Here is a 25,720-nt window from a genome sequence, read left to right on the forward strand (position 1 = left end):
GCCGCATTTCGCCGTCGGCTGGTGCCCCGAGTGTAGTCACGGCAGAAGAGCTTGGCGCGCCTATCCAGAACAATCAGGAACTTTCTGGAAACAATTAAGGCAGACAGGCTGATTAGAACACCTGCAGCCAATCTAGAGGCTGCTAGAATCTCTTAAGACAAGATTTCCACTCCGTACGGCTACATGCAGTGACTTGCATAATGACAGGTTTCAGAGTAGCAGCCGTGTTAGTCTAAATTGGTTAGTCTCTAAGGTGCCCCAAGTACTCCTTTTCTTTTTGCGAATACAAGTTAACACGGCTGTTACTCTGAAACCTGTTATTAAGACAGGCAGGCTAATCAGGGCACCTCGGTTTAAAAAGGAGCTCACTTCAGTTTGTGGTGTGCGTGCGAGGAGCTGGGAACAAGAGGTGCAAGAAGTTGAAAGTGAGAAGGCGTACTAGTGGAAGACTGAGAAGTACAAGCATTATCAGACATCAGGAGGAAGGTCCTGTGGTGAGAATAAAGAAGGTGTTGGAAGGATGCCATGGGGAAGTAGCCCAGGGAGTTGTAGCTGTAACACAGCTGTTACAGGAGCCACTGTAGACAGCTGCAATCCACAGGGCCCTGGGCTGGAACCCAGAGTAGAGGGCGGGCCCGGGTTCCCTCCATCCCCCCAACTCGATACCGGAGGAGTTGACCTCGACTGTGGAAGGTCTCTGGTCTGTTCCCTGCTCCACCTGGTGGATCAGCAGAGACTGTGGGGATTGTTCTTTCTTTTCCCCGTGCTGGCCAGTGATGAGACTACCTGAGTGAATGGCAGATTTGAGCCATGAAAATGGTCAAACTGAGGGCTGCCATGAGCTTCTGAGGCGAGCAAATCCACCAATAAGCTCAGGATCCATCAAGGCAGAGGAAAAAATGGAGGTTGCCATACCAACTCTAATGAGAGTAATCATAAAATATCAGGTTTGGAAGGGACCTTGGGAGGTCATCTCATCCAACCCCCTGCTCAAAGCAGTACCAATCCCCAATTTTTGCCCTAGATCCCTACATAGCCCTCTCAAGGATTGAATTTACAACCCTGGGTTTAGCAAGCCAATGCTCAAACCACTAAGCTATCCCTCCCCCCAATCAATTAAGGTGGGCTATTATCAGCAGGAGTGGGAAAAAATTTTGTAGTGATAATCAGGATGGCCCATTTCAAACAGTTGACAAGAAGGTGTGAGTAACAGTAGGGGGAAAATTAGCATGGGGAAATAGTTTTTAGTTTGTGTAATGACTCATTCACTCCCAGTCTTTATTCAATCCTAATTTAATGGTGTCCAGTTTGCAAATTAATTCCAGTTCTGCAGTTTCTCGTTGGAGTCTGTTTCTGAAGTTTTTTTTGTTGAAGAATTGCAACTTTTAGGTTTGAAATTGAGTGTCCAGGGAGACCGAAGTGTTCTCTGACTGGTTTTGAATGTGTTAAATCTTGACATCTGATTTGGGTCCATTCATTCTTTTGTGTAGAGACTGTCCGGTTTGGCCAATGTACATGGCAGAGGGGCATTGCTGGCACATGATGGCATATATCACATTGGTAGATATGCAGGTGAACGAGCCCCTGACAGTGTGGCTGATGTGATTAGGCCCTATGATGGTGTCCCCTGAATCGATATGTGGACAGAGTTGGTAATGGGCTTTGTTGCAAGGATAGGCGCAGATAGGGGTCGGCATCCATTACCCAGAATCTTCAAACCTGGGTCCCTAAACTTAAGCATTTAAATCCTGATATGCTGAGCACCCCAACTTCCACTGAAAGTAATGAGGTCTGAAAATGCTCATCACATCTGAAAAGCAGGTCAACTTGGATGGATAGATTCATGATTTTATACACCCAAGTTTGAAAATGTCAACCATAATCTATTTGAGCCTCAATTTCCCCATCTGTAAAATGGACATAACACCACAGCAGACTTGTGGCCATTAAGTAGTTAACGTTTATAAAGTTTATGAATCTTAAACCTCTTCAAAATTGACACAAAACTTTCAGTGACCCCAGAAACCCAGCATATTTGGCCAAGTGTCCCTTGCAAAACTTTTCCAGAAGTTGGCAACAATACAGAGACCCCAGCGCAAGTAGCTGGTCTCCCTGTCTCCTGCAGCACAAGGTAGGTGGAAAGAGGTCTTAAAGCGTGCTCCCCACCTGCATACACTTTCTATATACAATGAGTGAATTAAACGTGGGGTCAATGCCGAAGCATCCGCTGTTTACCTGCCGCACTGACCCACTGCAGTGCTGTGATCATGGGATAGTAGGGCTGCCCATGCCTGCCCCCGGGCGCGGGCGCTGCCGCTGCCTGGAGCCGCTTCTCGTGCGCCGGACTGGCCTCGCCCTGCCCGGGCTCACGCAGGGCGCGGCAGCAGCCAGGGGCGAGCGCTCAGGGCTCTTCCCAACGCCGCTCAAAGGACGGTGCGGCGCGCCTCCGAGATCTACGCTCCCCCCGCTTGCCCGGGGCGTCCTCGTCCCCGCTCCACGGGGCCGCGCCCTGGCCCCCACCGCGCTCCTTGAGCGGCGAGGAGGCGCTGGCGCCCCGAGTCCCGCCCGGCAGAGCAGCGGGATCCAGCCTCCGGCGCGCGGGCGGGCGGGCTCGCGGGGCGGGGCGGGGCGCTGGCTGGCTGGCTGGCTGGGGACGCGCCCGTCCGTCACACGCCCCGGCCCGGAGCCTGGTCAGGCCGCGGGCGTGGGCGTCTCAGAGTCGCACCCACCTTCTCCTCCAGCCCGCCCAATGGGAGGCCGGGGCTGAGCTCACGTGACGGAACCTTCGCTCCCGGCGACGTGGCTTCGGCCTGGCTGGTGGCGGACTCGGAGCTCGGCGCTCAGCTGCCGCCATCATGCAGTGTGGCGGGCTGACGGGTGTCCGGCCGGCTACCCCGGAGACGCAGCAGATCCTCGATGAGGTGAGGGCGCCTGGCCGGGCTACGGAGCCGCTAAGCCGCGGGGGGGGGCAAGGAGGCCTTTGCACCCAGCGCGCCTGGCGGAGCGGCGGGGTGCCCGTGGTTCGCGTCCCTGTGCTGGGTCTGAGACACCTGGTAAAATGACTCCTGTTCAGGTGAGTTCAGCGGCGAGCAATCGGAGTGATGCAGTGCACACGTTCACGTTAACATGGAGTGGACTGAGCCCCTGTTAAAAAGAGCGAGGAGGAGCAGGTAAAGGGGTGATGGGGGGGTAGCAGAGGTGACACATAACCAGCCGCTGTGGGGCACCTGCTGACTCTCAGCAGCCGCCACGGCTCACGGCGTGCAGCCAGCGACAGCCGGAAACGGGACGGGGGCAGGGCCCTGCTGACCAAGAGCCAGCATTCAGCAGGGGCTGCGCTGACAGACCGGCAGGAGCGGCCAGCCCCGCGCGCTGCATTTTTGTCCCGCCACCAGCCTTGCACACCCAGCCCCACCCTCAGCCACTGGACCCCCACTCCCCACCCCACCGCTGGTGGGCAGGCAGCTGGCGAGTAGGGATCCAGCCGGCAGCAGGACCCGCTGGTACTGATGGAGGGCGGACCGGCAGAAAATATGGGACAGTTTGCCCATTTTTAAAAAGAATAGTTGGGACATCTTCAAGAGGGTCTAAAAACCGGACGTCTGGTCACCCTACAGAGAGGGGGGAAATGGCAACGCACTACAAAATAAAAGCAACTTTTCTCTCGTAAACAGCGTGTATTGAGAATGGAAACTGAGTGACAAGCAGAACTGCTGCTCAGGGCATGAGGTACTTGTCTGCTGCAGAGAGTAAAAAAGTGTGGTGATGCCAGTGATGATTTCTCAGGAGGTTCGCCTCTGCACGGGAATGTGGGGGCCTGTAAATCAAGAGCAGGGACTGTCGTTTAAGGACACTCTGAATGAGGGAGATTGTTTTATGTCTTGTTGAAACACACAACGAAATCCTCCACCGGAAAGGAGAGGCTTCGAAATTTGCCCAAAAAATTCTTCAAAAATGAGAAGTATTACATAATTTAATAAGGATGAAATCAAAAGGGGGGGGTCTATAAAAATTACTTTAAAATGTTTATAGGGCTCAATTCTGGCTTTGCACTGAAACCTGTGCAAGGGCATTGGAGCCTTCCCAAAAGTGGGGGCACCGGGGGCCTGCCCCCAGCCAAACCGGAAGCCAGAGTGGGCCAGGGTGCCTGTTCAGGGTGAGCCAAAAACAGCTGCTCCAAGCCCTCCCCCTCCCCCCCCCTTCCTGAGAGCTGTGCGGGCAGCTGTGGGGAGGCCATGCGGAGTCATGGACCCTCCACCTCCACAGCCCGGTGCGGATCCTGGGGGTGGGGACACAGGCCTGGGGCTGCTCTCACACCGTGGGCAGATGGAAGATCCACACGCAACTGCCCCAGCTCCCCAGCCAGGCTCCATGTTGGCCTGCCTTGTGAGTGGGGCCTCGGGGAGAAGGGAGCAGGGTCTGCCCTGGCAAAAATTGGAGGGCCCAGGCCTATCCACTTTCAAAAAGTGGGAGGGCTATGGCCCCCCTGACACCTCTGGTTCTGGGGTCCCTGGACCTGTGTGAAGTCCCAAGGGCAGACCGGAAACCAGATTGGAATTTAGACTCCCCCTTGCTCCAGGGGAAAAGTTATCTCTGCCAACCCTCTGTCTGGAACAAATTACAGTAGAACCCCGTTTATCGGATCTAATTGGGACCTGGGCCAGATCAGATAATCCAAAATTCAGATAATTAGGAGAATGGGCAAAGAGCTTTTTATCCATTATTTTAAAATATGAAGTTGCTTTTAAACTAGCTGACCCTGCCCAGAAAAGCATTAAAACATACATACCCGCCTTATAGAATTGTAGGACTGGAAGGGACCTCGAGAGGTCATCTAGTCCAGTCCCCTGCACTCATGGTAGGACTAGACCGTCCCTGACAGGTGTTTTTCTAACCTGCTCTTAAAACTCTCCAATGACAGAGATTCCAGAACCTCCCTAGGCAATTTATTCCAGTGCTTAACTACCCTGACAATTAAAGTTTTTCCTAATGTCCAACCTAAACTGCCGTGGCTGCATTTTAAGGCCATTGCTTCTTGTCCTATTCTCAGAGGTTAACGACAACAATTTACCTCCCTCCTCCTTGTAACAATCTTTTATGTACTTGAAAACTGTTATGTCCCCCTTCAGTTGTCTCTTCTCCAGACTAAACAAACCCAGTTTTTTTCAATCGTCCCTCATAGGTCATGTTTTCTAGACCTTTGATCATTTTTGTTGCTTTTCTCTGGATTTTCTCCAATTTGTCCACATCTTTCCTGAAACGTGGTGCCCAGCACTGGACACAACACTCCAGTTGAGGCTGAATCAGCATGGAGTAGAGCAGAAGAATTACTTCTTGTGTCTTGCTGACAACGCTCCTGCTAATACATCCCAGAATGATGTTTGCTTTTTTTTTTTTTTTTTTTTTGCAACAGTGTTATGCTGTTGACTCATTTAGCTTGTGATCCACTATGACCCCGCAGATTCCTTTCTGCTGTACTCCTTCCTAGACAGTCATTTCCCATTTTATATGTGTGCAACTGATTGTTCCTTCCTAAGTGGAGTACTTTGCATTTGTCCTTATTGAATTTCATCCTATTTAATTCAGACCATTTCTCCAGATCTATTTGAATTTTAATCCTATCCTCCAAAGCACTTCCAACCCCTCCCAGCTTGGTATCATCCACAAACTTTCTGGGAACAGTTTCCCCTAGTTTATGAGAACGTCTTCTTAGCTACTTAACAGAATATACAAACTGTTTTACACGGCTGAAAAGACACTATGGTTACAGACGTGAGGTCAATTTCCTGTGTGTGCGCAAGTTGTTCGGTTAATACAGAGAGCCAGATAACGGAGGGTTGGATAAATGGGGTTCTACTGTACTTCCCATGGCATGCCACCTCAACCATGCTGGCTGGTGTGTTGGGGGACAGAGCCCTGGCTCCCCTACTCCCCACCCATCTGCACAAGAGGGGGACTAGCAGTTCTGCAGAGGCTGCTTTTCCCTTCCCTCCCTCTCTCCCCCACTTGCTTCTACCTGTGATGTAGTTAGCCCAAGAAGGGGAGTAAGGTGGTTATCCCCTTACTCCTCTGTGTGGCCATTGTGCCTACAGAGTTTAGGAGAGAATAGGATCTTTTGTACAGACTTCTTAAACCATCCTGTAGGATTCAATAGATAATTATATCCTCGCTGTATGATACAGCAGATTGATTGCAACACTCTCTAGAAAGGTTTTTATCCTCTATTACATTCTATAGGATTTTTCTATAAAGGAGTGTTTGGTGTTTGACTGTAGTCCTCCTGGTGATAACTGCAGAATGCTGGCAACTTGTCAGCAGTGCAGAGTATGTGTAGGGTGACCATATTTCCCTAAACTGAAAACAGGATGCGCTGGGGTGGCCCGAGCCGCCTGACATCACCACTCCCTCCCCCCACCACCAGACATTCCTCTGACCTGCCAAATGAGCCAAGTAGCAGAGATTGGGGCGGGGGAGGGGGGAGGAATGGGGATAGCCTGGGATCTGGACAGCAAAACGGTGTGAGTGTGTGAGGGAATGTGAGTACTTTTGGGCTCAGAGCCAGGACGTGAAGCTGTTTGACTATGATACACCTTGCAGTGTGATGGTCTTTCGGGGGAAATCCTGCTTTGGGGGATAGCAGAGGGGCACGAAGGAGGCTCCAGGTAGCGGGAGGGACCAAAGAGACTCCAGATAGCTGCTCTGGGGTGGTGGGGGAAGGGCAGGATGTGGCAGAAGCGGGTGACTGGAGGCAGACTGGGGAGTGAAAGAAGCCAGTGGGGGATTGGAGAGGGCTTCATGTTCAATTAATTGTACCCTTCTGCATTCAGCCCCATCCGGAAGAGGCATTTCAAGTATTTTGGGAAGCAGAACACAGTTGCAGTGAAGGCAGTGATTTCAGTCTGGCAGCAGGTTTAGGGAGAGGTACACTCTCACCAAGATGTTTCCTTCTCAGAGTCCTAAAGGGACAACTCATCCCTGTAATAAAATCTTAGGGTATGATTATCTGTGTTGGGATGATACGCGGGCTAGCAGGGAATAGCTGCCCCTCTGCTGTGTCTGGAGTGGCAGCAAAAAGCCCTGCATTTGCACATGTTGCTCAAGATCAGTGGCATATGGCCCTGGCAGGGGAGTCTATATGCCCATGCTCCTCTGTAGGCCTTATTTCTATTCTGAATTTATATAGCTTTGACTTCCAGCCATTGGATCTTATTATGCTTGTGTCTGCTAGAGTAAAGAACCTGCTACTATCAGAAATCTTCCCATGTAGTTACTTATGGACTGTGATCAAGATCTCTTTTCTCTTGGATAAACTAAGCAGGCAGAGTTTTAGTCTCTCAATGTAAAGCAGGTTTTCCAGAACTTGCATCATTCTTGTAGCTCTTTTCTGAGCCCTTTCCAGTATGTCAACATTGTTTTTGAAGTGTAGACACCAGAACTGGACAGAGTATTCCAGTAATGGTCTCACTAAATGCTGGACAGGATGGTAATATCGTCTCCCTGTTTCTACTTGCCATCCTGCTCCTACATCCAAGGATCATGTTGCCGTCTTAGGTACATCACACTGGGATCTCATGTTCAGTTGCTTATTTAGAATGATCCTAAATCCTCTTCGGTGTCACTGCTTTCTAGGGTTGTAAATAGCATTTTTAAAAGTATCAGTTAACCGTTTAACCGTTAACAAGTTCACCATGAATCTACCACACACACATATTATCTTTGTCAAGTGCCTTTACTAACAACAAAAACAGACAGTCTTATGTGTGAAACCCACTTTTTTGTTTAATTTTTTCCGTAATATTCCTGAGCCATCCAAAAACACAAAAAGTCCGATTAGAATTTCAACTCTACTGCTGATTTTTGTTAAGAAAAATTAACATGTTTACATGCTCTGGTGTCAGTCTTGTGCTTTGCATTTTCTTGAACTGCCAGAAACAAACACGGTCAGCGTTGTTTGATTTTTGCTGTCTTTTTCACATGAAACAGAGGGATGTTTCAGCTCCAACAGCCCTCACCCCAACCCTCTACCTCAGCCTTGAGCCCCGCCCAAAACCCTCATCCCCAGCTCTGTTGAGTTGCGGACATCAACAATTTTCTTCAACTGGGTCCCCAGAAAAAATGTTGGAAAACCGCTGCCCTATGAAATAGTACTGCTGTGGTGTTTTTCGTGTACACATTAGGCATTTAAACATGAACTGAATACGTTACTGGTAAGACCGATGCTTATCGGTTAACCAGTTAACATTTTACATCCCTACTGCTTTCTAGGATATATTCCCACATTCTGTAAGTGTGACCTGCATTCTTTGTTCCTAGAAGTATGACCTTGCATTTTGCTATATTAAAGTGCATGTTGTTAAATTAATCTAGTTTACCAAGTGACCCAGATCATTCTGTAGAACTGTCCTTTCTTATTTACACCTCCACAATTTTTTGTGTCATCTGCAAAATTTGCCAGCCGCAATTTTATATTTTCTCCAAGACATAATGCATGGATAAACAAATGTAACCCTTCTGCCTGTCAGTGTTGGCAGCAACAAGGGCCGGGTTCAGTATCTAGGGGTTCCATTCCAATAAGACTATGCAAAACCGGCTCGAGCCCCCACCCAGTGGCCTGGGACAAATATATACCACCCCTGCTGGGCGCCTCCAAGAGGCAATACTTCCCCTCTCGCAAGCACATAGTCTGAGTGTAGCAAAAAGCCTTTTAATAACAGAGAGAAACAATGTGGCATTATGTTGGGGAAACACCACCAACAGGATTCATAACACAACTCATGAGCAAAAAACCCACCCCAAGCAAATTGGGGTGTGTCCTTTCCCTTTGGTTCTTGAGTCCAGCAACCCAAAATCACCCAAAGTCCCATGACCCAAAAGTCTCTGTCACTGGTCAGGGCAGCCCCAGAGTTCGAAAGTTTATCTGCAGAGTTTTACCTCCCGAGATGGGGGTGGGGGGGTGTTAAGAGGCACGTTACATGGTCCAAAGCTGATTGCCCCACCTCTCCATGGGGCTCCACTCTGCCAGCCACCCCATGAGCTGCTCCAGGCATCCGACAAACTGCTCTGCTGCACCAGCTGCTCTGCCAGCTGTCCCGCAAACTGCTCCGCCATATATCTTCAGGCTCCCCCACTACTTAACACAACACTCAGTGATTTCAGCTCTTAGTAAGTTTAGCTCTTTTGTGATTTCAGCTTGAAGTAGGGAAGCCTCAGTGCTGGTACACCATTAGCCCAAAGTGAATTCAGCTCAACAGCCTATAACTAGACTCCTAATGGAATCAAAATTAGCTCTGATATTCCACAGTGGAGAGAGGAGGAAGTGCAATTAGCATGTAAGGCCCTCATCAAGGGAGCCTATGCCACCAAGTATTAATACCTATCCCCAACCTCTCTCGATTCACAGAGTTTTGGAACCCATGTCCCTTGCCTAGCGAGTGCTACTAAGTTGATGGTGAGTCCCTCCATCATAACAAAAGGCTAAGTACAGTTCCACTGTCCTTGATTCCCGTAATCAGGGTAATAAGAATTTATTCTTCCTGCCCCCATAACAGAGACACTGGGGATCCCACAGCAGCCAAAGTGACCATTTGGGCAGCTATGGTCTCATTCTAGGCGGGGTGGGTGTGTCTATGCAAATGAGATTGGCCCCTGAAGTTCTTTTCCACAACTTGCCACAACTCACCACCAGATGTCAGGGTGGAGCTCATCCTGACTCTGCTTACACAAATTTTATAGCATTGAGCCAATAACAGATCCCTATGGGGCCCCACCAGAAACACCCCCAGAATGGATGATAATTCCCTGCTAAATGATTACTTTTTTGATGTAATTTAGCTGGTTTTAAATCTGTTTAATACATGCTACATTGATTTTTGGATAGTGCTAATTTTTAAATAGAATAAGCATGTAGTGCTAAGTCCAATTTAAGTGTTTCCCAAAAGTCTGTTATAAGTTTTCAAAACCTCTCTGTGGATTTGATTCCTTACACAGCATACAGAAACTCCAGAGACAGTCTGCCTACACAGTTACAAAACCATACCATATCCCACTGGATAGAGACTCCTCTTCACATATGGTATTCTGCCCTCACCTTCCCTCTTATATCCACCAGCCCAACACCCTATGTTCTCACAGAGCCTTATGCAATGTTTCTCCATCCAGACATCCCCTACCTCCTTCCTAACCTCACAAGAGGGAGTGTCAGAGAACTGGGAACCTCACAGCACAATGCAAATAGGCATGCTCTGGATAGCATGAGGAGTCATTTCAGTGTGCCCCAGGCTAGTGTGGCAGGTCCATGTTGCTGCTGGTTCATCCTAATGTACTCTCCCATACATGATTCTGACTGGCCAGCCTCAAACTTTTCAAGCTACAAGAGGATGTGCAGCAGGTAGAAGTCCAGCCCCCTGTGCTGTGGCAGGACCAAATAAACCTAGACCATCCCTGACAGGTGTTTGTCCGTCTTGTTTTTAAAGCTTCCAATGATGGGATTCCTCATCCTCCCTTGGAAGCCTATTCCAGAGCTTAACTACCCTTATAATTAGATAATAGGAAATAATTTCTAACCTAAATCTTCCTTGCTGCAGATTAAGCCCATTACTTCTTGTCCTACCTTCAGTGGACATGGAGAACAATTGATCACATTCCTCTTTAAAACAGCCATCAACATATTGGAAGGCTGTTATCAGGTCTCTCGGTCTTCTTCTCTCAAGACTAAACATACCCAGTTGTTTTTAACCTTTCCTCATAGGTCAGCTTTTCTAAACCTCTTAGCATTTTTATTGCTCTCCTCTTGACTCTTTCCAATTTATCCACATCTTTCCTAAATTGTGGTGCCCAGAATTGGACACAGGACTCCATCTGGGACCACACCAGTGCTGAGTAGAGGGGGACAGTTACCTCCTGTGTCTTCCATACAATGCGCCTGTAATACACCCCAGAATGATATTAGCTTTTTTTGCAGCTGCATCTTATTGATGACATAGTAAGTTTGTGGTCCACTATAAATTCCAGAACCTGTTCAGCACTTCAACTAGATAATTATTTCCATTTTGTAATTGTGCATTTGATTTTTTCCTCCTTACGTGAAGTACTTTGCACTTGTCTTTATTGAATTTAATCTTGCTGAATTCAGACCAATTCCCTAATTTGTCAAGGTCATTTTGAATTTAAAACCTGTCCTCCAAAAGGCTTGCAGCGCCTCCCAGCTTGCTGTCATCTGCAGATTTTATAAGCATATTCTCTACTCCATTATCCAAGTCCTTAATGAAAATATTGAATAGTACCAGACACAGGAATGACCCCTGCAAGACCCCACTGGATGTGCCCTCCCAATTTGACAGCAAACCATTGATAACTACTGTTTGGGTACCAGTTGTTCACCCACCTTATAGTAATTTCATCTAGACCACATTTCCCTAGTTTGCTTGTGAAAATGTCATGCAGAACTGTGTCAAAAGCCTTAATAAAATCAAAGTATATCATGTTTTCCACTTCCCCCCCCATCCACTTGGTCAGCAATCCAATCAAAGAAGAAAATTAAGTTGGTTTGGCAGGATTTGTTCTGCCGACTATTTTTTATAACCCTATTATCCTCCAGATGCTTACAAATTGATTGTTTAATAATTTGCTTCAGTATCTTTCCAAATATTGAAGTTAGGCTAATTGGTCTATAATTCCCTGGGTCCTCCTTGTCGTCCCCTTCCCCCCCTTTAAAGATAGGTACTTTGTTCGCCCTTCTCCGATCTTCTGGGACCTCACCAATCCTCCAGGAGTTCTCAAAGATAATTGCTAACAAGATTGCTTCAGCTAGTTCCTTAAGTACCCTGGGATGAATTTCATCTGCTCTGCTTGCTTGAATACATCTAACATGTCTAAATATTCTTCAACCTGTTTCTTCAATCTCTATTTTGGCTTGCATTCCTTCCCCCTGGTTGTCAATAATTGTGTTGAGTATCTGGTCATCATTAATCTTTTTAGTGAAGACTGAAGCAAAATAGGCAGTAAGCAACTCAGCTTTCTTGATGCCATTAGTTATTAGCTCTCCTTCCCCACTAAGTAGAGGACCTACACTTTCCTTCATCTTTCTCTTACTCCTAATGTATTTAAGTAACCTCTTTTTATTGCCTTTTATGTCCCTTGCTAGGTGTGCTTTAGCCTTTCTGATTTTGGTCCCTACACACTTATGCTGTTCTTTTGTACTTCTCCTTATCAATTTGACCACGTTTCCACTTTTTGGTAGGATTCCTTTTTGATTCTCAGGTCATTAAAGAGCTCCTGATAGAGCCATATAGGCCTCGTACTATTCTTCCAATCTTTCCTTTGCGTCGGAATAGTTTATAGTTGTGTCTTTAATATTGTCTCCTTGAGGAATCCCATGCACCGCTACAGGCTGGGGACTGACTGGCTAAGCAGCAGTTCTGCAGAAAAGGACCAGGGGATTACAGTGGATGAGAAGCTGGATATGAGTCAGCAGTGTGCCCTTGTTGCCAAGAAGGCTAACGGCATATTGGGCTGCATTAGTAGGAGCATTGCCAGCAGATTGAGGGAAGTGATGATTTCACTCTATTCGGCACTGGTGAGGCCACATTTGGAGTATTGTGTCCAGTTTGGGGCCCTCCACTACAGAAAGGATGTGGACAAATTGGAGAGAGTCCAGCGGAGGGCAATGAAAATTATCAGGGGGCTGGGGCACATGACTTATGAGGAGAGGCTGAGGGAACTGGGCTTGTTTAGTCTGCAGAAGAGAAGAGTGAGAGGGGATTTGATAGCAGCCTTCAACTACCTGGGCTGGGGTGGGTGTTTTCCAAAGAGGATGGAGCTCGGCTGTTCTCAGTGGTGGCAGATGACAGAACAAGGACCAGTGGTCTCAAGTTGTAGTGGGGGAGGTCTAGGTTGGATATTAGGAAACACTATTTCACTAGGAGGGTGGTGAAGCATTGGAATGGGCTACCCAGGGAGGTGGTGTAATCTCCATCCTTAGAGGTTTTTAAGGTCCAGCTTGACAAAGCCCTGGCTGGGATGATTTAGTTGGTGACTGGTCTTGCTTTGAGCAGGGGGTTGAACTAGATGACCTCTGAGGTTTCTTCCAACCCTAACCTCTATGATTCTGTAACTGCCAGCTCTTTTGAACTGATTTTTTCCCTTAGATATTCTTCCCATCGGACCTTAACTACCAGTTCTCTGAGTTTTAGTCTGCTTTTTTGAAGACCATTATCCTTATTTTGCTGCTCTCACTCCTTCCTTTCCTTAGAATCATGAAATCCATCTTTTCATGATCACTGTCACCCAAATTGCCTTTCACCTTCAGATTCGCAACGAATTCCTCCCTGCTGGTCAGAATCAAGTCTGAAATGGCTGTGCCCCTGGTTACTTCCTCCACTTTCTGGAATAAAAACTTGTCCTGGATACATACAAAGAACTTATTGGAGATTTTTGTGTTTTGCTGTATTACTTTACCAACAGATGTCTGTAGTTAAAGTCCCCCATTACTATCAGATCCTGTGTTTTGGATATTTTTGTTTAGAAATGCCTCCTCCACCTTCTCTCCCTGATTTAGTGGTCTATAGTAGCATTCCCCCACCACACACACACACAAACACCCCACCATTACATAAACCCTATTTTTGTTTAACCCTTTTATTTTTACTCAGAGACTCTCTACTGGTCTACCTCCTCCCTCCTTCTGGACCACAGAACCACTTCTCCTGTGAGCTCCCCTCCCTCCTGGGACTGGTGATGCCCATCAGTCGCATGCTCTTGTGAGTCGGTGTTTCTGTGGTAATAACGTCAGCCCCCGGGCTACATATGACTGTGGCTCATCTGCATCTGTGGAGCCAAGTGTTCTGCTTTAGGGTGGAAAAACAAAATATGCTGATCCAGGTTGTCTGCCTAGCCTCGAACACTCAGAGCAGGGTCTAGAATCACTGAGGGGAAGGTCATGATATTACTGGATTTTTCTTTCGGGTTTAGTGCTGCAACATTAGCTCATCAGCACTTCAGTTGTGTTTACACAGAGTGTTCACAGCAGCAGCAGCTTGGCTGCTAATGCAGTGACAGGCACACTCAGTCCACTGTCTGGCTCTTAGTAATATCCTTACCTGTAGCGCTGTAGGAAAAGGAATTGGGCTAAGATTGACTGTACTCTCTGTGGGTCGTATTCTCCCATTGTAAAATACAAGATTGCTGGGGGTTATTTGCATTTTGCATGGGGAGAGTTAGAGCTTCACTGCTTCAGTTTTGGAGTTACAGTAAGATGTACTCTTATGAGTGGGGGGTACAGGTGGGGACGGGAGCTCTTCCCCTGTGACAGACAGCATACAGAGTGGCCAGAGCTCCCCCTCATGCCCTATGAGAGGGAAGGTGCTAGTACAAGTGGCCTAGAGCTCAGCTCGACTGTGAAATGAGCGAGTTCTTGGTCCTGTCTTTTTCTCCTGCAGGGGGTGGGGGGAGTCCTGGATGCAGGAATCTTTTAGGTACATTTCCACTCCACAGTTTCATGAAGTAGCCTGAGGAGCAGCCAGCTGGAACCTTCTGTGCTTGGAGTGGGAGCAGGTGTGCTGACTCGGCAATACAATGGCAAATGTTTTTTTCCTCCTGTTTAATGGATATTTACAGGGAACAGGAATTTCCTTTTCTGAGCTGGATTGTGTATATGCTCCTTGCTTGTGTTCCTGCACAGCAGAGAGGTGGAGGGATACATAGCCATGCACCCAAAGGAGGTGAGACCAGCTGTATTGAGCTGGGGTTGAGGCACTACAAGGCTGCATTACTGGTCAGTATCATTAACTTTCCTTGTCCTTATAGGTAAAGTTTGAAATATCCCTCTCTTCAACCTAAAGCAGGGGTGGGCAAACTTTGGCTCACGGGCCAGATCCGACCCACCAGCCATTTTAACCTGACCCTCGAGCTCCCACTAGGGAGCGGGGTCTGGGACTTGCCTCATTCCAGCCGAGGAGCAAGATTGGGGGCCGCTCCACACTGGCCCTTCTGGCTCTCCAGCCAGGGATCAGGGTCGGGGGCCGCACCACGTTGCTCCCAGAAACAGCAGCATGCCTCCCCCCTCCGGCTCCTATGTGTACAGGCCGCCAGGGGCCTCCGCTCTGCATGCTGTCGCCACCCCAAGTGCCGCCCCTGCAGCTCCCATTGGCCAGGAACCACACCTTTGAACCCCTTGATCCCAGCCCAGAGCACCCTCCTGTACCCCAAACCCCTCATCCCAAGTCCCACTCCAAAGCCTACACCCCAAGCCGGAGCCTGAACCCCTTCCCTCACCCCAACCCCCTGCCCCAGCTCTGATCCCTCTCCCACCCTCCGAGCCCCTTGGTCCCAGCCTGGAGCACCCTCCTAGCCCCCAAACTCCTCATCCCCAGCCCAACCCCAGAGCATGCACCGTGGAGCCTGCATCCCCAACCAGAGCCATCACCACCTCCTGCACCCTAATTTTGTGAGCATTCGTGGCCCGCCATACAAAATCTATTCCCAGATGTGGCCCTCAGGACAAAAGGTTTGCCCACCCCTGACCTAAAGCGTATGCTGTAGTTAGTGTTCTTCAGTAATCTGAGCACAGAAAGACCAACAGTAATTTGTGAATTCTCTCAGGTTCTATCACTGCCTCTATCTGTGATATTAGACAAGTCACTTCCTCTCTCTGTGTTTCAGTTTTCCTTTCTGTAATATGGGACTAAGAATACCTAGCTCACAAAGGGTTGTAAACCTCAATCAATGATCAAAGAATTTTTGAAATGCAAAACTTTATTACTTTATAACACTTTTTATTTATTATTATTACCAGTCATAAGTGTCATACTGTGAAATATCCATTAAACAGACTTCCTAAAGCCTCACTTAACTGGCCTTCGCTTATATTCCTGTAGGAAATGGGACATTACTTCAGCACCAAATTATTTTATGGTTTAAAAACTTACTCCTGGGGGAATTCTGTGCAAAAAAAACCAAAAAATTCTGCACCAAAAAATTAAAAATTCTGTACACAATATTTTAAAATTCTGCAATATTCTGTATATTTTATTTGTCAAAATAATGCAATACAAGTCCTCTAGTTTCAATTATTTCAGTAATTTATTTAAACTACAATACAATGGATGGAGAATGGGAGTGGGGAGCATTGGAGGAAAACCCCAAACCCTCTTGCCTAACAGTAATGTAGCTGGGTTTAATATAATTTAGGCTCAGATTTAGGTTCCAAGTCTTGGTTTTGGCTCCATGGCAATCCACAAAATTTCCACCAAATCCTGTAGGTGCCTAAATTCACCGAATGCCAAAGTCTCAGGGTAAAAATTCCCAAGGTGCCTAAGTTTCTGCCTCTGAGTATGCGCATTGCTGCCTCTCTCCAGACATCCAAATGCCTATCTCCATCCTAAGCCTCGGAGTGATCCACGAGCCAGAGCCAGACAGGCAGTCAGCTGCGTAAGTCACGTGCAGGGCCCACGTTCTGGTAAGTGTGCCCAGAGGCCACCTACCAGACAGAGTCTCATTCAAAATCTGGCTGAAGGAAGAGGTGGCAGTGCTGTGTAAGTACTTGTACACCATGGAACAGTCAGAGAGAGAGAGAGACTCTATAGCCTGGTGGCTAGGGCACCCACTTGTGAGGTAGGAGGCCCTGAGTCCAGTCCCCCCACGCTTGACTCTTCCTTTATTGATCCTCAGCAGGACAGGTTGAGGGAGCCCCACATCAGAATACCCCATAATTCAGTGGTTATCACACTCACCTAGGATGTGGGAGACCCAGGTTCAGTTCTTCTCTTGGCTTGAGGGGAGAAAAGGGGGAGAAGAGAGACTCCTGTTCAAATCCTAAGTGTAGGAGGGAAGAATCTAGTTCTCCCACATCCCAGGTGAGTGCTCTGAACCGTGGGCTGAAAAGCCTGGCTCTTCCTCCTCCTGTGTCCTCCCCCTCCCCTGTTTTGTATGGGCAAGGCAGGCATCTAACTCATTCCCACAAGAAACTATTTAGGCACCTAAGCCACCTGACACCAGGCGGAGGGTTTTGTTCGTGAATCACTAAACAGAGAGCGGCGCCTCCCTGCAACCTGGGCATAGGCACTAATCTCTGTTGGAGGAGTGGAGGTTGGCATACCCTTTTTGTCAGCATCGGCTAGCCTTTGTTAGCTTAGGCAGCTCCCTGCCTAGCTTGCTGCCTTTTTGTGGCTTGCAGTCTAAGATGCCCCTCTCTCCCCATTCGTTGTACAGGGAACCTAGGTGCCTAACTCAGGCTTTGTGGATCGCAGTGACATGCCGTGAAAATCACAGATGTGCAAAAGGCGCCATGCCTCTGTTACAAAGTCTGAGTTCTTCCGTGCATCCAGGTGTTAATAAGTTTTTAATTTTGAAAAGGAAGATGGATCCGAAGAGGACTTTTGTCAAGAGGAATGGTTTTGTGTGTTTTTGACACCTAGTGTTTTTCAGCTGCAGATTTCAAAGCACTTCGCATAGGTGGATCAGTATGATTTTCCCACAGTAGAGAAGGGGAAGCTGAGACACAGACAGAGGAAATAACTTGCCAATGGTCACATAGCAAACTAGCTGGCTAGCTGGATTTAGAAGCCAAATCTCTTGACTTCCAGCCTCATACCATGTCTGCTGAACCATGCTGCTTCCCCAGGTTCACTGCCTGTCTAGAATTAGGGCCAATTGGTGACCCTGTGTCACAACTCAGGGCAACTTCACTTGTATTTCCCCTCAGTGCTCCCTCAAGAGCATCCACTCTAGGCTCCCTGATCCTTAGCTGTCACTTTTGGTGGAGACACGTATCTCGTTCCCTCCTGACCAGGGTTTTTCCAGGCTGCAGAGTTCTCTGCCCACACTGTGATATTTCTAGCAAACCAGACTGCCTAAACAGGCCAGCATCTGTCTTTCTCTCCACAGGCTATGAACAACTGCAATTGCCAGCAGTTACAGGTTACCACCGGCTCTTTCTGGTAGGAGTCTGTCCTTCAAACTGCACATGGGGAGGGTGGGGGTTGTGGTTACGAGTTCATAACAACCTTTAGCTCAGAATAGTTAAGTCTCCCCTTTATACAGCTTGGGCCTTTGATCTTTAGACTCTGAATACAGGTGATCAGCAGAAAATGGTCCTCTCCTCAGGGTGTAGCTTCAAAAGGCTGGATTTTGGGCATAACTGGAGGTGAGGAATTTGCTTTCACCTCCCCCTGGAGGCCCAAGCAAACCACTTGATACTGTTTGTCCCAAAAGTTCATTCTTGTCTGGCACGTTATTAAATACAGTCCAGTTGAAGGTCATAACACTTCCCAGGGTTCATATCACATCTCCCCCCTAGAGAGAGATCACACAGTCCCAGCCCACAATAATACATAACCTTTATATTTAATTCCCTGGATCCCAAAGATACTTGAACTTCATTCAGTAAGGTTTTTCAGGGATATTGCAAGAAATTGTCATATCTGTTACATCTTGTGTCATAAATATAAAGGAAAGGGTAATCACCTTTAAAATCCCTCCTGGTCAGAGGAAAAACCCTTTCACCTGTAAAGGGTTAAGAAGCTAAAGGTAACCTCGCTGGCACCTGACCAAAATGACCAATGAGGAGACAAGATACTTTCAAAAGCTGGGAGGAGGGAGAAAAACAAAGGGTCTGTGTCTGTATGTGTGATGCTTTTGCCGGGGACAGAACAGGAATGGAGTCTTAGAACTTAGTAACTAATCTAGCTAGATATGCGTTAGATTATGATTTCTTTAAATGGCTGAGAAAATTAAACTGATCTGAATAGAATGAATATTCCTGTCTGTGTGTCTTTTTTGTAACTTAAGGTTTTGCCTAGAGGGATTCTCTGTGTTTTGAATCTAATTACCCTGTAAGGTATTTACCATCCTGATTTTACAGAGGTGATTGTTTTTACTGTTTCGTCTATTAAAATGTTTCTTTTCAAGAACTGAATGCTTTTTTCATTGTTCTAAGATCCAAGGGTTTGGGTCTGTGGTCACCTATGCAAATTGGTGAGGATTTTTACCAAACCTTCCCCAGGAGGTGGGGTGCAAGGGTTGGGAGGATTTTGGGGGGAAAGACGTTTCCAAACGATGCTTTCCTAATAAAAATAAACCCAGATAAATGTTTGGTGGTGGCAGTGGAAGTCCAAGGGCAAAGGGTAAAATAGTTTGTACCTTGGGGAAGTTTTAACCTAAGCTGGTAAAAGTAAGCTTAGGAGGTTTTCATGCAGGTCCCCACATCTGTACCCTAGTGTTCAGAGTGGGGAAGGAACCTTGACATCTTGCTTTATGGAACATCTCACATTTTAGCCATTATGTTTTTGAGAAACATGAAGAGCAACATGTCCAGAGACACCACGGCAGTGTGACCTGTACCGCATCTTAGAAACACTAACAGTGGAGCTCATGGGTTCCAGACTTTACGTCTGCCTTGAATAACTAGTAAAACCCTCTTTTTTTCTTCTTCTTCTTAAGGTGAAGCTTCAGGTGGAAGAAAAAGAAGGGAAGAAATTTGAGGTCTTCACTGCTGTGGAGTTTAAAACTCAGCTGGTTGCTGGAATAAACTACTTTATCAAGGTACAGGGCAGAGGGGAATGGGCTCTCAATTTGAATTTTATATGTGTAGTATCTTATACTTCATTCTTGTTCAATTAGTTAAATACAAAGAGGTTCCTGTGATTTGGCCCTTAGAATGGGTGCCACAGAGGGACTGGCCCCTTGAAGAGGGAATGGGCACCTATTGCTCATCAGCTCACCCCCGATTTGGGCTTAAAAGAGGGCACTTGGGCCCTGGGTGGGGGGGTGAGATTGGCAGGTGAGAACTGTTTGAGACCATGGGGAGGAGAGAGAGACGCACGCACGCAGAGAGAAACAGGAAGCAGCGAGGAAGAGCTGGCAGGAGTTGCTTGGCAGAGAGCTGAGTTTAGAAGAACACTAACTATGAACTGCTGGTGAGGAGCTTGGAGGAAGGCTGTTGGTGAGAGGAGACCAAAGCTAGGGACCCATGAAAAGCAGAAGCCTCAGGCAGTGTCCCCTAGGAAAAGGGGAAGATCTAGCCCAGTCAGGGGAAGCTAAGCCCAGAAGTTGAGGGTTTTTGCAGGAGGGTGGATTCCCCTGAGTGGAAAGGGGTAGGTGTGACGGGCAGGTTGGCCTGGAGGAATGGAATGCTGGAAGAGAGGGAGCCCTCAGGGTGAAGACCTGAGCAAAAGGCTGTGGGAGGACTGGTCACTCTCAGGCAAAGAGGCCTGGAAAGGGGGACCCTGTGTCAGGGAAAAAAGGAACTGGGAACAAAGTGTTCCCAGGTGGTGACTTGCTGGTAGTGTCCTTGGAGAGGGAGATGGAAAAACCCACTGTATGTTTGTTTAATATGGACCCAAACGAGCCACTCTTCCCTGTAGTGACCCCATGCAACAACCATGTGATTGTGATGAAGGTGTTTTAGTGTTTGTGGTCCCAGATTAGATTAGAGCACCTCACTGCATTAATAAATAACACCACAGCTGCCAGGTAAACAAATCTGATTATCCTTGTTTTACAGATGGGAAACAACCTTTCTGTGCCTGAGTGACTTGCCCCAAGGCCACACAATGAATGTGTGAAAAAGCCAGGGAGTGAGCTCATGACTCCTAATCTGTGCCCCAACAAGAAGACAGCCTTTCCTTGGCCCCCTCTTCCCTTCCCCCAACCCAAAACACACACTCGCTAAAATGTCCTGTCCCTGGAAGGCTTTTATTCCATGGAACTTACTGTCCCTTTCTTCTTACCTTTCAGGTCCATGTTGGCAATGAGGAGTTCTTGCACTTGCGAGTGTTCAAAAGCCTTCCTCATGAGAACAAACCTCTGAGCCTCTCCAGTTATCAGAGCAGCAAGACTAAGCATGATGAGCTGACTTACTTTTAGAGGCTCTTCCAAAGAGCCCCTCTCAAATTTTTTTTTATAGGCTACAAAGTGATGTTTCCGATACAAATGAATAGAATGAAAGTGCATTTAAAAAATCTTGTCTGAAAAATCAGTTCCTTTTGTAGAGTTCCCTCCCTCCTCAGTATCCAAAAGAACGGAAATGGTTCTCCTCACTTACACTAGTGTAAAACAGGCATAGTTCCATTGAAGTCAATGGTTTTATGCCAGCGTAAATTCCATGTAAGTGACTAGAGAATCATGCCCATAGAATCTGTTGTGAGCTAGAAGAAAAGGGAGTGTAACCAGTACAACTGTGACATAAAGCAGTATAAGAATTAGAATTTCTTCTAGACCTGTTACAGAATGGCAATGTTATTCAATAAATTGTAAAGAACAAACCCATGTTATTGTTAGGGAACTAAAGATGGAGGTTTACAACGTTGGAGCAAACTTGAAAAAGTGAAAAGAAATAGGATCATACTCATTTGAAATAGAAGCACTTCCTAGGCGATCAAATCCACCCCCCTGCAAGGATATGATATAGTTCCTAATAGAGGACACGTCAGATATGACAGTGCTTCTTCACCAAAAGTCTTTGTAAGGCATTCAAACCACATAGGCACTTCTAAGCAGATATTTCTACAGAAGGTACAGGGTGTATTTAGCAGGAGTTTCGCTCTGTTCTCTTAGCTGTTGAAGATGTATGTGTTGATTTGGATTGTTTTATTTGTAAGGGCCATCTTCCTCATAACCCCAAGAAAGGGCAATCTCCCTGACAGACCAGCTGCCATTGAAGTGCAGATTAAAAGTGCTATATAAGAGCTAAGTATCATTACTCATTAACTGGTTGAACAAAGGTTATGCTATATTTGTAGCAAGCTAGCTCAATCGGAGCTCGCCCGGGTATGTTTCTTCATGTTGGGAATTGCACGTCCAGCTTGAAGTGTAGACATCAATAGGAATAATCATAAGATTCCCCTGAGACACAGGTAAGGAGAAGCCGAACACCGAGGGAGGGGTGCATTCAGAGAGACCAGAAAGGCAATAGAGGTGCAACATGACTGTACCTAAGTATGGAGTTAGGAGCCAAACTTTAGGTAGTCACTTTTGAAAGATTTGACCCCAAAGCAAATAGCAACTATGGTAAAAGTAAGTTTTGAAGGACATACAAGAGGAGATTTTTCAAAGAACAAATGGCAGTTAGGAATCTAACTTGCATTGAGACTTTCTCCCAGGAGTTTGAAAGATTTTCAGTATGGAAAAGGCGGTGTGCTTCTTCAGCTGCTATGAGTTGATGTGGCACAGAGTGAAATGGATTCAGTGGAAATGGAGCGAAAGGTGTTCTAAAATATCTGGATAGTCAGAAAATTCAGCTGACTATGAGAGAAAGCAGGAGGCTCTGTGAAGCTCTCATCAGGAGCAGGGAAAGGTTGAGGTTTAATACTGTGGATTTAATGGGCTAGAAAACCCTGGGATATATAGGGTACAGCGCATTGTTGGAATACAAACTTCATTTCAGTATCCATCCAGCAGAAATGGTGCTGCCAAGATCCAGAGCATATTGGGGTGAGGAGAAGGAACTTACTGACTGAGAGGACACTTTTTAACCCTGATTACAAAAGAGAATTCAGAAATTTCTGAGATTTGTAATAATAGCACTTCATTTCCATACCTGTCTCTTCTAACACATCCATTTAAGTGGCCGCTGATAACTATTTCCTGGAATTTGGCAAAGAGCAGTGCCTAACATTTCTTAGAAACTTGACTTCTCATCTTGCCCACGGCCAGACTGGGATGCATATGCACTAACTATGTTTAGCAAGCCACATTCAAAAGCCAGCTTGGCTACTCTTAAGCTGATTCTATTTACTGTCAGCCTCTCTTTCCTTTATTTTACTCTCAAGGGCTATGCCTACTCCATGTCTTGAGTTGGAGCCCCCACAGTATTTTGTATTCTTTGCCAATTTCTTTGGCCTTTTCCCCTTTCTGTTTTGTTCCCTGGATGTATGCTCTCTGTGCCTTCCTCCTCTTCAGTGTCTCTGCTGGGTCCAAGCTACAGCCAGTTAGTGTGCCGACATTCCAACTTGCCTGTCTGATCTTAGTTTTCTGGGGTAGCTTCTTTAGCGGCGCATGTCCAAAGCTGGACCAAAGCCCTGGCCAGCTTTCCACCACATTGGGGCAGGGGCACTGTGCATCGTTTCTAGAATACCCCTCATTTTCTTGATTCATTTCAAGACTCAGTGTCAATTTATGCAAATTTTTACAACCAGCTGCACAACCTGATGCCAACCTTCAACTGGGCTTGGAATTGGTTCTGGCAGAGGAAAAGTATTCACATGAAATTCAGGGATCTGGAAAAAACCTCTGACTGAGTTCCAGGGGAAGTCCTCTGGTGGTGCATGAGGGGGAAGATTGTGCAGAACTTGGTGCAGTTTATTGGAGCCATATATGTCGGTGCAACACCAACAGTCAGAACTTCTGGTGCTGAAGCACATGAACTATCATTAAAGGTTGGAGTGCAAAAGGGATCAGCATAGAGCCCTTGTTTATCCTGGTCCTAGATACCGTCACAAGAAACATACAGAAGGAGGCACCTTGCTGCATGTGGTTTGAAAATGAAATTCTGTGCCGTGAGGAGAGGATCTTGATAAATGGAGAGATGTGTTGGAGAAACATGAGCTCAAAATAAGCAGAGGAAAAACAGGGCAAGGTGTGTAATTTCAGTAATGTGAACGCTGACGAATTCTCCCTGAAACTAGATTGGCAGACAGGACTGAAAATGCAAAGTTTCAAGTATCTGGGTTCCCAAATCTGGGTTAGTGAAGGAGAATAGTAGAGCTCGGATAAGAAATGCCTGGCTCTAATGGAAAGAGATAAGCGGTGCAGAATGTGACAGGAAGAAACCAGTAAGATTCATAGGGAAAGTCTACAAAACGGTGGTCCTTCCATTTTTAATGTATAGCACTCAGTGTTGGGCAACAACGAGCAAATGATCCGGAGAAATTGAAATGCTGAGATGGACAAGTGGCGTAAGAAAGATTAGATGGAGAATGTGTGTGTTACAGACAAAAAAAAATGAGGGAGTGGAGGCTCAGATGGTTTGGTCATGTAGAATATCAGGGTTGGAAGGGACCTCAGGAGATCATCTAGTCCAACCCCCTGCTCAAAGCAGGACCAAGCCCCAATTTTTGCCCCAGATCCCTAAATGGCCCCCTCAAGGATTGAACTCACAACCCTGGGTTTATGCTCAATGCTCAAACCACTGAGCTATCCCTCACCACAAAACTAATTTCAGAGAAGGACAAAATGCATCCTTGCATTGGCCGAGAATCAAATCCAGGCCAACTGCTTGGAAGGCAGCTATGCTCACCACTGTACCACCAATGCATCTCTACAGACCAGTCCTGACAACTATATGGGTAAAACAGTCCAACAGATTAAGATTGATGGGGAAAAAGACAGAGGCTGACCCAACAAGAAGTGATGAGATGTTGTCATAAAGGAAGGCATGTTAGCATGTAGTGTGATTGAGGAGATGGCACTCTTGAGGAAGAGGACTTGTAGAATGGACCCCATTTGATGGGATTAACAGAAGGAAGAAAAAGAAGAGCCCTTCTTAGTTTGTTGGTGTAATGAGATTTCAGAATAAGGTGGAACTAATTTGTGGCTCAAATTCTGAAGTCAGGAATGTTCTGTATTCTAACAGGAACCCAAGGAAGCTGGGTCACCTGTTCTGCAGACCTTTTTCAGAAAATAGTAAAAGAATGCAGGCCATATATTACATTGTTATGTGTGTATTATACTCTGTACTGTCTATATTGCTAAAGCGGGAAAATTATATTCATATGATCTTGGTCTCCATGCATTGTAAAACAAAGTATTCAATGCTAAGGAAATATTGTTATATATACAACACAAATTCTAGTACACGACTGGCTCACTTCTCACGTGACTGTTTTCAGCTAATGTTTGAAATTGGTGAATAATGCTCACTAATCATATCTCACATGAGAATGTCACCAATTTGGCTGCAGCTGACATCGGAAAAAATGATCGCTGCTGAGCTATTCAGGAAGAAGAGATTAATTGGCATGTGGTGTCTGTTTGGCTGTACTTTGAGTGGCCCATCATACTACTTTTTCTGTATACTTATCTTGATCTCTGTTGTACGTTAGGTTAATATGTATTGAAAAGTTGGTATTAAAGTGTCCCTTTGTGCTGATGTAATATAAACAATGACATATTAAGAGAATCAGAGAAATTCTGGAAACAGACATAGAAAGCAACATATGCAGAAATCCATATGTACCAACCACAATGTTAGTTAATATTATCTCCTGCAAAAGCCGTTTCCTACCTCATCTCAAGATTATGGAAAATAAGTAACTATGACTCAAATGAACTACTTCCTCAGGACTCCCCTAATCTGGGAAATACTCCCCGGGCACTCTCAGGTAAACCTGGTTAATATCAGTGTCAAAAGTGTTATGGGGAATTCACAATACTCAGGATGCAGAGAAAGAAATGATCCCAGGATCAATGTTTCTACAAAGTAGCATACTCCATACCTGCCCTTGCACACTCAATGCTTTGTAAAAATCTGGGGTGGTGATGTCAAGAAAAATTACTATAAAAATGATGCATGAAATATGGTGTGATGATCAGCTACTATGGATTTAACCAAGTGATGGTGGTAAACAATGATTTTGTACATTTTGAATTTAAGGTGCTACCCTTCTAATTAATGCAAGAGCCATATTCCAGAGGCTGGTTAATCAGATATTACAGGAGTTCCAGGACTTTGCTATCAGCTACATTGATATCACATCACTATATTTAGCCACATCAGGGAGGAGCACAA

The 25,720-nt window shown here is 46.4% G+C and overlaps 1 protein-coding gene and 1 long non-coding RNA gene across 2 annotated transcripts; both read left to right on the plus strand.

Annotated features, from left to right (window-relative positions):
- Positions 1–2,722: 2,722 nt before the first annotated feature.
- On the plus strand, positions 2,723–25,081 carry LOC311514964 (cystatin-B-like). The gene is made up of 3 exons (XM_084617717.1): positions 2,723–2,921; positions 19,435–19,536; positions 20,731–25,081. The coding sequence occupies exons 1-3, from the start codon at positions 2,856–2,858 to the stop codon at positions 20,857–20,859; spliced, it is 297 nt and encodes a 98-aa protein (XP_084473843.1). The 5' UTR covers positions 2,723–2,855; the 3' UTR covers positions 20,860–25,081.
- Positions 13,544–18,306, plus strand: LOC311514965. The gene is made up of 3 exons (XR_014710002.1): positions 13,544–13,757; positions 14,614–14,770; positions 17,881–18,306. It is a non-coding gene; the product is annotated as an uncharacterized lncRNA (long non-coding RNA).
- Positions 25,082–25,720: the final 639 nt, after the last annotated feature.

Source organism: Lepidochelys olivacea (genome assembly GCF_965140295.1).
Source record: "Lepidochelys olivacea isolate rLepOli2 genome assembly, chromosome: 1".
NCBI lineage: Eukaryota > Metazoa > Chordata > Testudines > Cheloniidae > Lepidochelys > Lepidochelys olivacea.